Consider the following 13,443-nt stretch of genomic DNA (forward strand, 5'->3'; position numbering starts at 1 on the left):
GTGGGGTGATGGTGTGAAATTGGGAGAGGATAAGGGTGTGAGAGTGATTACTGTAATTGTAGATGCACACAAAATCCACACTCCGCGAGGAACGCACAACTGCTCCCACCTGCTAATGATAACTTTTTCACCACCTGAAGATTCCACCAGCTTGGCCCATAAAAGAATGAGGATCCCCATAAAATTATGCAATTGCACAAATATAGGTACATGATGTCACAAAGGAACTGTGGGGTTCTGGGATTCATGAATTATCCTTAATGTGTCCAGTGTTTGATCTAGCGATTATCTTGGGTGCACGATATCTGTCTGAAAACACAGGATCTTTGCAGATGCAAATGACCATTTAGCCACAACTGGAAACCCAGCTGACATCTGTGCTACTCTGAATAGCCGTTAAGATCTGGAGAGATGTGTATGTCCACCGCAGATGTTAATAACCGCAAAATATACCACATTTTTTCTTAATGGTTAATAAATATATAACAAATGATAGATACAGAGTAACTAAAACATCAATCTTCTGCTTTAATGTATTTTTGTGATACCACTTCATATTGCCTCCTAGCAATAGACAACTTTATGGGGCTGCAGTTTGGCAGACTAACCCAATTTATCTCACAGTGTTCTTAGGGCCTAATTCAGCAAGGATCGCAGATGCGATCGTGGCTGCGATTACGCACACAGTCTCACTGCGATGATACGCTAATCCACTGCGATCACTATGTCGTCACAGCACAGCATATGGACGCCCACCTTATATTACACCATACTTACCGGCATCTGAGATTCCCTTCCCGGGAAAAGGCTGGGGAGGAGAAGCAGGTGGGCGGTGTTGGGGGTGAGGCCGGATGCGTTGCGTCATTAAGCCCTCAAGGGAATTTGTCGTGAACGACGCATATTTAATTAGGGGATGGGGCTAAATGATGCGATTCTTATAGAAACGCATCATAAGAAGAACCCACCACCTATGCACAGACCCACTGATCCCCGGGGATATTCTCCCCATTCTGCACACTACACTAGGAAATGGGCGGAATGCGTAGTCACTGCGATTGCAATACTGATCGCAGTGACCAGCATGTGCACTGCGATGCATACGCATGCACAGACTGCAACAATCACCCGTCTGTGTGCGTAATCGCATCTGCGATCTTTGCTGAATCAAGCCCTTAGCTCTTAATCAGGAACATTCTTTATTAATTCATATTGTTTGATGACCTTAGTTACAGATCTGCTACGGGAGTTCAAGGTTCCCTGTTTGACAGTTCTGAGTCTCTTACTTTTTTATACTTTTTTACATGTCTTAGTTATACCCTCATCTATCTATCTACAGTAGCTATCTATCTATCTATCTAACCAGTGCCGGATTAAGGGGGGTGCGACAGGGGCAGTCGTCCCTGTGTGTGTGTGTCTGGGGGTGGGGATGACTACTCCTAAGGACACTGCTGGGGGGGAACGGACTACTACTAAGTGCACTGCTGGGGGGGGGGACGGACTACTACTAGGGGCACTGCTGGGGGGGGGGAAGACTACTACTAAGGGCACTGCTGGGGGGGGGATCGGACTACTACTAGGGGCACTGCTGGGGGGGGAAAGACTACTACTAGGGGCACTGCTGGGGATACTACTGGGGGCAATGCACACTGCTGGGACCACTACTGGGGGACACAGCATAGAGGGGGATTACTACTAGGGGCACTCCTGGGTGGACTACTGTTAAGGGGGGACTGTTGCTGGGGCACGGCTGGGCTGAGCTCGGCTCTGTGTGGCTTGAAGGGGGCCCCCGCAACTTAGTTGCCCTGGGGCCCCCCCAAGCCTTAATCCGGCCCTGTATCTATCTATCTATCTATCTATCTATCTATCTATCTACTGTATCATGCTTCTTATGTTGTGTTAATGGATTTCCTATTAATTGATAATAAAGATTTACTGTAGGTTACCAGGATTATTATTCTTTTGAGGTTGATAACTTGTCCATGATGACATTAGCCTCATATAACTGGCTCTTTTTCAGAAATCAAGCAGTGCTGGGAGTCGCACCAGTGACAGTGGACAGGGTGTATCAGATGCCCGAAGTATGAAGTCACCAATGAGGTCTGGTTCCATTAAGAGTTTGACCCCAGCTACCTATGAGAATTCCAATGTTGCTGTTTATGAGGTAGGTATAATTTACAAATATAGCTAACTGGACAAAGCACAGGTTATAGTATATTATCCCCCAAATGGATTAATCTCCACTATAATACAAAGTCACTAAGATATGAAGTTAGGCATAACCCTGAGCAATGTACTGGTCCCCGCTGACATTTCTCCTCAAACCATCATCATGCCCAGCAGCTCAAAGTCAGTGGAGACAGCAAGTCTTCCATTATCATGCCAAACATGGCGCATAGAAGCATCTTGCATGATCACCTCCTTGCAACATAATATGAGCTATTTTAGCATTCAAAATAATGTAAAAGCTGATCCTCGCGTCATTGGTTTCTTGATTTCACTACTTGTTATATATAATATATGACACTAACATGCTTTTAGAACAAGGTGATATCACTAAAGTACCTGTTTAATACCATTTGACCAGACTTGTACCTACTTTCTGCAATACTTTCACATCTAGAGGTAAAGAGTGAGAGTTATTAAAAGTGAGTTTTAAAAGTGATGTTGCCCATAGCAACTAATCAGATTCTACTTAACATTTAACTAGCACCTTATAGAAGATAATAGCTAGAATCTCATTGGTTGCTATGGGCAACATCACTTTTAAAACTCACTTCTAAAAACTCTCACTTCAGTAAATTTACCCCATAGTCTCCTTCAGAGCATTCCATAATCCCAGTCCGTATGGCCTCCTATTGTATCAAATTAAATTAATTCAGCTGATTGCTAAATGTATATAATATGTAAATAATATATCATCATTGGCTTGCAGAGTTAGTAGACTGCTGCACCATTTGCACACACTGACCATCTGGTGCAATAAGTGGCCATGGTGTTTGGTAAAGGATACTTACATAAATTATTTTGCAATTAAATAGCTTCACATGTTAATGATGAAAAACCACTGAATATTGCAATTTCCTCCAAATTCAAAATTACTATTGTTTCTTAACACCTAAAAGCATATGTTTATTATTATTATTATTATTATTATTATTATTAATAATAATAATTATATATGCCATGTAGTACTCATGCATATTTATATAACTATTTCTCCCAAGGGTGACTGGGTATGGATGAAGAAGTTCCCTTCTGGTGATTTTGGTGACCTTAAGCCTGGAACAAGTGATGTTTTTGAAATGGTATGATACATCATCATAACAATGGTATATTTTTATACTTTTCATTTTACCATGCCTCACACTTATTTTTCTGACCATTCTTATGGACAGATGAAGGACTTGCGTCATGAAAATGTTAACCCCTTCCAAGGGTTCTTCCATGACTGTGGGGTCTTCGCCATTGTCACAGAGTTTTGTTCCCGAGGGAGCTTGGAGGATCTCCTCCGAAATGATGATGTAAAACTTGACTGGATGTTTAAATCTTCCCTTCTGTTGGATCTCATTAAGGTGAGTAAGCAAGAGGAAGCCATGTACTTGGTCATTTGTGGATTTTCAAAAGGGCGTATTCAATTGTAAGCATGTATGTATGATGTATATTTAAGAAGCCTATACTATATGAGAACTGTGCTGGCTCCCATATATTCTCAATTACAGCCACATCACAATACAACCATACTTTTACATCTGCTCTAGTCTATGACAGCAGACTGTAGGTAGTAGTAATGAAGACAAAAACTTTTTATTGTTTTACGTACTGGGTTACGTGCATGCAACCTTGGCTGTAATCAGCTGTTACGCTAATATAGTCCGTCCCCCTTTCTAGCTGACACTCCTTACAGAGGTGCAGGAAGGGTCGTGTGATGAAAAGTCAGGGCATTACTGCATCATTACTGGCCTCCATCTGCATTTGCACTACACTCTTCCCTTAAAGGTGGCAGGCACAGTGGGAAAACAGAAAGGGGGTTGAGTGGGGTCCGCACTCGACAATCCAGTAAGGTCATATATCGAAATAACATCAGTGTCAATATTCAAAAACCAACATTGGGGTCTTAACTGAAATAAATTATAGTAAGACTAGGTTGGTGGTGCTACCAGACAGATTTGTCGAAATCACAAATAAACAAATATGCGAAGAAGCAAAAAGAACAAAGAAAGTCTTGCTGGTGCACTCTTAGAATGATGGGAATGAAACAAATGAAGAAATGAAAAGAATGAAAAAAATATATATATTGATCACATTAAAACTTAACTTTTATTCGTAAATCTAAAGAGACAACACAGAGAACATATGAAAAGATGCAACTCTGGGTGTCTAAATCTCAAAAAGTGAATGAGTACACATGTAAAAATACCTACAATATTAATAATTCGTACGAGAACATGTCAAAGTATGTATGATATCAGTAATACATATGTAGAAGAGAAGATCTCATGTCAAAATATATATGATATCAATAATTCATATGCAGGAAAGAAGATCTGGGCGAAAGTATAAATACCCAATTCCTAGAATGTAATTGTACTAGGTCTTTGGAGATATGAACCACCTAATTCTAATTGTACCATGTGTGAGCTATATTATCACTCTACCAATGATGAATTAAACACACAAACAAAAAAACACACAGTCGCATCTGGATCTAGGTGTACATGTATACACTCTCACAGATCGTAATGCTTGCAAAAACGAGGTACTGAGAAAGAGTAGTTGAACATATAGCATATAGAGTTTCATTAGGTACATTGTTAATCTATTTGGCAGATTTCATTTTATATTACTTTCATTATATGTACTATATACCCACTAAATATATCCCTGGTTTCCCTGCTATAGTGTTGGTTTTCTTCCTTTCATGCCCTTATCTACATTGTTATGGACAGGAATCCACGCTATATGTATCTCCGGTAAATTGTTCCCTTTGTCTCTGAGAATTTTATTTACTGGTTGGCTGTGGAGCATGTCAATCACCAGTTACAACATGTGCTTTCCCCTTCAATGTTTATATATGGTAATGAGGATAGGAATCCATGAGACACGTCACCCTATTACATTGCTCTCTCTGGCCTTGATGACTCTATCTGCTGATTGGACGCTGACTGTGTCTATCCTAAATGAGAAGCGTGATTGGATGGACTAAGATAGATTAGGGGGGAGGGAGAGGAAGCTTACCTCACGATGAACAGGTGATCAAGCCGTCAGAGGCGAAATGCGTGTCCACCCGACGGGCTCCTTGTGCTTTACAGCTCAGCTGATTTACAGGCAGCTGCATCTCCTACCTACGATATCCGGCGAGCTGCATGTACTCTTAGCCCAGCTGATATACCACCGTCAGCCGCACGATATCCAATACATTATCACACGAGGTATCTCTTCATTCTTTCTCTATCCCTACAGCGCTCTCTCATTCAAGCCGGGCTTACACTCCTCCTCTGCAATGCATGTTTAGTATCAGAGGGGAGACACTGCCAGGAGCGGGGACAGCAGAGGCACTCTTAAACTGTTGTTTCCCTGAGGTTTTTTGTTTACTTCTCTCTCATCCCTTGTTTGAAATTTATTTGACAAGGGACAGCAGAAGAGGTATGACATACTTTTTCCTCAGGCTTTGTCTATAACTATCTATTTTGGACATATACTTACTGAGACATTTAACAAGTCCTCTATGGTATTTTTTCATATGTTACCATTAGGACGTTAATCCTATTAAGTTTGAGGAATTCATTCTTACTCACTGTTTATGGTATATCTGTATTTATTTTCCATGAACGATTTGCAAGCACTTTAATACTCTAATATTTTTCTACAATTTATTTATCATATGTTTTTCATGATTATTGATCACGGGTTATTGATTATCACAAGCACATTGCACTTTATGACTGTGTCTATATAAAGCAATGTTATATGGATAAATCTGTCTATCCCTAACCAGGACACTTGTTACTGAATTCTTCTAATTATTTATTTGTGCAATTTTTGAGTTCACTAATATGTAGATCTGTTGCACTGAGTACGGATCCAGATTTTTATGTCAGGTATTTTATTTAAAAACACATTTTTAGTTGTCTAAATATATATGAATAGTCACATTCTATGTGTTTACGCAATTATTTATTTAATTATGATCACTGTAAGCACTTATACACTTCAATCAGAGATGTACTAATTTATATATGTCTGTGAATTATTCTATTTATGACCTCATATATCTTCATCTTTGTGATATCAATTATTGTGGATTTGCTATATGTTCAACTACTCTTTCTCAGTACCTCGTTTTTGCAAGCATTACGATCTGTGAGAGTGTATATATGTACACCTAGATCCAGATGCGACTGTGTGTTTTTTTGTTTGTGTGTTTAATTCATCATTGGTAGAGTGATAATATAGCTCACACATGGTACAATTAGAATTAGGTGGTTCATATCTCCAAAGACCTAGTACAATTACATTCTAGGAATTGGGTATTTATACTTTCGCCCAGATCTTCTTTCCTGCATATGAATTATTGATATCATATATATTTTGACATGAGATCTTCTCTTCTACATATGTATTACTGATATCATACATACTTTGACATGTTCTCGTACGAATTATTAATATTGTAGGTATTTTTACATGTGTACTCATTCACTTTTTGAGATTTAGACACCCAGAGTTGCATCTTTTCATATGTTCTCTGTGTTGTCTCTTTAGATTTACGAATAAAAGTTAAGTTTTAATGTGATCAATATATATATTTTTTTCATTCTGTTCATTTCTTCATTTGTTTCATTCCCATCATTCTAAGAGTGCACCAGCAAGACTTTCTTTGTTCTTTTTGCTTCTTCGCATAATTGTTTATTTGTGATTTCGACAAATCTGTCTGGTAGCACCACCAACCTAGTCTTACTATAATTTATTTCAGTTAAGACCCCAATGTTGGTTTTTGAATATTGACACTGATGTTATTTCGATATATGACCTTACTGGATTGTCGAGTGCGGACCCCACTCAACCCCCTTTTTCAGAATTCTGTGTAACTGAGTCTTCTCAGATAAGGGGTCTGCACAGGCATAGCAGTATATTCGTGTATATATATATATATGTTGATGCAGATACATATCTGTTTTCAACTTCAACTTCTCTCTTAACTTTTTTTCATTTTTTTCATTATTTTCCCTGCTCTCTATCTATCGGTCATCATTCTGTCTATACCAACCATATTGGCCTCTGAATAGACTTTCAGTTTTTCCTATAATTATCCAAGCCACTTTTTTCAGTTTGATATCTGAAATTTGACTATGACGAGTATTAACCTCAAGACTGAATTGACGAACAGGAGACGTTTAGATAATCTTGATAACATCTTCCCAACTGACCTGGGACATCAATCAACAGATACTAGTTGGGAGTTTGATCTGAATAAACTGAAAAGGACACTCCAGAGACAAATCAGACTAAACTGGAATTTGACGAGCTTAGAAAACTATAATAAACAAAAAATTACCCCTAGGGGTTTAAGACCTAAAGTCTTCCCAACCTTTGATCTCTGCACTGATAATCTAAAAAAGAAGTGGGAAAACAGTCTTCTCAAATGCTCCCAAGAACTGATAGGCATTCTTATCCAACATAATAATCTGGTTCTGGATGAATGCACCAGGAACATTGAACAATTAGGTACCAAACTGGAACAGTGGGAACAAGATTCTAACTTTCAAACAGTTTTTGTTAAGATTAAAAAGGATTTGGAGGTATATGAAAACACCATCATTGAGCGAAAGCGCAACAAATTTTCTAGAGACAAACGAGACTTCGTATCTGGACAGATCTTCCGCTGGAACAAACCGCAGAGAAGAGACAATACTGCAGGAGCAGATGGTACTCCATCTTCTTCTGAGATAGAAGTCTCTGATACAGAAGAATATAGCGGCTCTACCTCCTATCCTAGGAATCTATCATCCCTTAGAGTAGATCAATTATCCCATTTTCCCTCCTCCTCCTCTTATTTTTCTTTTTTAGAAGATACCAGGGGTACACGTGGACGCCCCGCAAGAAACAAACGAGGCGGGGGAGGAAGAAGAAGATGGGAATCTCCATCGCCAAACCGGTATGTGACCAGGAGAAACATCAAGACCTAATAGATTCTTCCTCCACTTTAAAAGTTATCAACTTATCTGAACATACCCTAACACCGGTACACATGGAGGTCCTTAGTAAGGGTCTCTCTTTTTCACCCTGTAAATATTTCGATAGATTCAAGTGGGAGACTAATTTGCGTCTTTTTGGACGCAAATTATTATTATCTAAATTCCACAACTCCAGAATGAGAGAATCGGAGAATGATATTACAGATTCAGATCCCACTTCACTGTCACAATTGGAAGAACAAGCTATTTTAGCTTTGGAAGAACTCGCAGAAGAAACTGAAAGGGGAAATAAACCTCCAAGAACCATATGTAAAAAACGTTCTACTTTTTTCCCATCGGAAAGCATATGCCCAGAAGTTAAAGTCTTTCTTAACATGGTATCTAATGATTTTGACAAACTTCACAAACAACGGAAATGGCTTAAACCAAAGAAAAATCTTAATTTCAATCAAAGACAAGCTATAAAAGAAATTAAGAATTGGGAGGATGTACTAATTAAACCTTCAGATAAAGGAGGAAATATTGTTATCTGGCCACTCAACCTCTATCTTCAAGAAGCCAATAGACAATTAAATGATACATCATGTTATCAAACTACCCTGTTTGATCCTTCGGATAATTTCAAACATCTGTATTCTAGATTGATCAATAGGGCCTTGGATGGAGGTATCATTTCAAAAATAGAATATGACTATTTGGATACACCTCACCCTAGGACTCCAACTTTTTATTTACTACCCAAAGTTCTCAAAGATCTAGTGAACCCACCGGGTAGACCCATAGTCTCTGGGAATGGCGGACTGTTGGAGAAGGCTAGTTGCTTCTTGGACGTACACCTGAGGCAACATGTCTTAAGTCTACCTTCATACGTGAAGGACACAACAGATGTTCTTCGTAAACTACATGATGTATGCCTCGAAGATGGACATCTGCTGGTCAGTTTAGATGTCGAAGCATTATATACTTCCATCATCCACGAGTTAGGGATCCAAGCTGTGAAATACTTCCTTACTATGGAAGGCATTGGACCATTCCAGGAATTTCTTCTAGACCTTCTACATTTCGTATTACATCACAACTACTTCATTTTTAAAAACCACTTCCACATCCAGGAGAGGGGTACTGCAATGGGAGCAGCATGTGCCCCCACGTACGCTAACCTCTTTCTTGGATGGTGGGAGAGAGAAGTAGTCTTCACAGAGGATATGGAGGATCTCACACAACATGTAATCTCGTGGATGAGATATATTGATGACATCCTGCTAATCTGGGATGGAACGCAAGAGCAGCTAAACAACTTTATCACCTCTCTTAATACCAATGTACTCAATTTGAAATTGACCTATGTCAGTAGTATGACCAATGTTTCATTTTTGGACCTTAGGATTTACAGAGGTGAGGACAATTCCATACAGACTGAAATTTTCCTCAAACAGACATCTACCAACAGTCTGTTACACAATTCCAGTTCCCATTTTCCTCGTACTATCCTCAATATCCCCAAAGGTGAATTTCTAAGGATACGCCATAACTGTTCCAATGAAATTACATATCATAATTCATGTCAGGAATTATCATTTAGGCTACGTGAAAGGGGATATAGCAATCGGTCTATTAAGAAAGCTAAACATGAAGTCGATAAAAAATCACGTGAATCCCTTATCTTTCAAGAAAAATCGGAGAAGCCTGATAGAAACACCATCAGATTTATAGGGGATTTTTGCAGCAGTTGGCGAGAGGTAAGGGCCATCTTACAGAAACATTTGCCGATTTTGCTAACTGATGGAGATTTGGCCAACGATTTGGGTAAATCTATCAACATGAGTTGGCGTAGGGCCCCTAACCTTAGGGACTATTTAGTCACAAGTCATTTCAAATCTGTCAAGAACAAACATCCTCATATTATTGGCAGCTATCCATGTGGGAATTGTAAGATATGCCAACACATAGATAATGTCCAGACCATCGTGGATAAATATGGCAATAAAATGGAGGTAAAAGACTTTTTCAATTGTCGCACTGGCAATGTAATTTACAGGATTACATGCACTTGTCCACAATATTACATTGGGATGACGACAAGGATGCTCAAGACCAGAGCCTTGGAACACCTTGGCAATATTCACAATGCGTCCAAAGATCTTTTGAAAATGAAACAGATCACTACAGTGGCCAGACATTTTCTTAAGAGACATGCTGGGAAAACACAGGATTTTAAAATCTGCGGACTTGAAAGGGTCAAATTGGGGATTAGATATCCATAAAACATTGGCTATGAAGGAAAGCGAATGGATCTTCAATTTGGGAACCTTAGAACCTTTTGGACTCAATGAGAACATCAATTACGGTGTGTTTTTGAAAGATTAAATTATAGCTCCTGTATTTACTTATAATCAAATTATTTTTAGTGACTGCAAGTGGGAGCTGCCATTATTATTATTATTATTTTTTATATATTTTTTTTTTCATTTTTATATTTATTTTAATTTTTATTTTCCTTTCATTTTCATTTCTCGATACACACTGTAGTTTATTATCTCTTTACATATGCATATATCATAATTCTTTTAGATTTTGCATCTTATTCCCTTTATTTCAATTCATTTATATTTTTCCAATTCAAGATGATAAACTTTATATATACTTTTATATATTTGTTTATTTTAATTTCGGGTTTTGTTCCTCTTATTATATTTATTTAACATATACTCTCAATATATCTGTCTTATCATATTCAAAATTTATTTCACATAGATTATAGGGTGGGATATTTTTATATTTTTTTACACATCTTCACTTCGTACATTTCATTTGTCATGGTTTAGGGTATTAGTTTATTTACACAGAATTATATACACAAATTCTCTTTACACACATATATGATGTATATATGTTCTTTATGATCCCAGGTAGGTGCCAACATTTCAGTGTTTCACTATGCAGTTTTTTGTTTTGATTTTGCACTAGGTTTAGTGGTATTTTAACGTGCATCTATATTCATTTTATTTTTTTACACTAGTCTCCACATTCACCATTTCATTTCTATTTTTATCAACATTCATATTTAATTTTATTTTTATATTTATTTTTATATTTTATTTTTCACTTTTATGATGATATATTTTTGAGATATGTTATATTATTATATCATCTTATATCTCTTCACATTTATATCTTTATCATGATCTTTTTTTCTCTATATTTATATTTATGATTCCTATATTTCTGTATATTCACATGTATATTGTTATATATAATTATCTATATTCTTATGAATATGCATATAGTTATATATTGTATTATGTGTACTCACAATGATAACAATTACTGTTTTTATATTATTAACTTCTCAGATTATGAGTTTCATTAGGTACATTGTTAATCTATTTGGCAGATTTCATTTTATATTACTTTCATTATATGTACTATATACCCGCTAAATATATCCCTGGTTTCCCTGCTATAGTGTTGGTTTTCTTCCTTTCATGCCCTTATCTACATTGTTATGGACAGGAATCCACGCTATATGTATCTCCGGTAAATTGTTCCCTTTGTCTCTGAGAATTTTATTTACTGGTTGGCTGTGGAGCATGTCAATCACCAGTTACAACATGTGCTTTCCCCTTCAGTGTTTATATATGGTAATGAGGATAGGAATCCATGAGACACGTCACCCTATTACATTGCTCTCTCTGGCCTTGATGACTCTATCTGCTGATTGGACGCTGACTGTGTCTATCCTAAATGAGAAGCGTGATTGGATGGACTAAGATAGATTACAGGGGAGGGAGAGGAAGCTTACCTCACGATGAACAGGTGATCAAGCCGTCAGAGGCGAAACGCGCGTCCACCCGACGGGCTCCTTGTGCTTTACAGCTCAGCTGATTTACAGGCAGCTGCATCTCCTACCTACGATATCCGGCGAGCTGCATGCACTCTTAGCCCAGCTGATATACCACCGTCAGCCGCACGATATCCAATACATTATCACACGAGGTATCTCTTCATTCTTTCTCTATCCCTACAGCGCTCTCTCATTCAAGCCGGGCTTACACTCCTCCTCTGCAATGCATGTTTAGTATCAGAGGGGAGACACTGCCAGGAGTGGGGACAGCAGAGGCGCTCTTAAACTGTTGTTTCCCTGAGGTTTTTTGTTTACTTCTCTCTCATCCCTTGTTTGAAATTTATTTGACAAGGGACAGCAGAAGAGGTATGACATACTTTTTCCTCAGGCTTTGTCTATAACTATCTATTTTGGACATATACTTACTGAGACATTTAACAAGTCCTCTATGGTATTTTTTCATATGTTACCATTAGGACGTTAATCCTATTAAGTTTGAGGAATTCATTCTTACTCACTGTTTATGGTATATCTGTATTTATTTTCCATGAACGATTTGCAAGCACTTTAATACTCTAATATTTTTCTACAATTTATTTATCATATGTTTTTCATGATTATTGATCACAGGTTATTGATTATCACAAGCACATTGCACTTTATGACTGTGTCTATATAAAGCAATGTTATATGGATAAATCTGTCTATCCCTAACCAGGACACTTGTTACTGAATTCTTCTAATTATTTATTTGTGCGATTTTTGAGTTCACTAATATGTAGATCTGTTGCACTGAGTACGGATCCAAATTTTTCTGTCAGGTATTTTATTTAAAAACACATTTTTAGTTGTCTAAATATATATGAATAGTCACATTCTATGTGTTTACGCAATTATTTATTTAATTATGATCACTGTAAGCACTTATACACTTCAATCAGAGATGTACTAATTTATATATGTCTGTGAATTATTCTATTTATGACCTCATATATCTTCATCTTTGTGATATCAATTATTGTGGATTTGCTATATGTTCAACTACTTTTTCTCAGTACCTCGTTTTTGCAAGCATTACGATCTGTGAGAGTGTATACATGTACACCTAGATCCAGATGCGACTGTGTGTTTTTTTGTTTGTGTGTTTAATTCATCATTGGTAGAGTGATAATATAGCTCACACATGGTACAATTAGAATTAGGTGGTTCCTATCTCCAAAGACCTAGTACAATTACATTCTAGGAATTGGGTATTTATACTTTCGCCCAGATCTTCTTTCCTGCATATGAATTATTGATATCATATATATTTTGACATGAGATCTTCTCTTCTACATATGTATTACTGATATCATACATACTTTGACATGTTCTCGTACGAATTATTAATATTGTAGGTATTTT

General features: G+C 37.4%; 1 protein-coding gene across 1 annotated transcript in view; it reads left to right on the plus strand.

The window, feature by feature from the left end:
- The window catches only part of GUCY2F (guanylate cyclase 2F, retinal), a 149,699-nt gene that overhangs the window by 58,520 nt on the left and 77,736 nt on the right, over positions 1-13,443 (plus strand). The window contains exons 6-8 of the mRNA XM_088482930.1: positions 2,018-2,161; positions 3,225-3,305; positions 3,396-3,572. Coding sequence (XP_088339056.1) covers positions 2,018-2,161; positions 3,225-3,305; positions 3,396-3,572 — 402 coding nt within the window. The remainder of the gene's footprint in view (positions 1-2,017; positions 2,162-3,224; positions 3,306-3,395; positions 3,573-13,443) is intronic.

This window comes from Taudactylus pleione, unplaced genomic scaffold, assembly GCF_031769625.1.
Source record: "Taudactylus pleione unplaced genomic scaffold, aTauple2 ptg000296l, whole genome shotgun sequence".
NCBI classification, from domain to species: domain Eukaryota; kingdom Metazoa; phylum Chordata; class Amphibia; order Anura; family Myobatrachidae; genus Taudactylus; species Taudactylus pleione.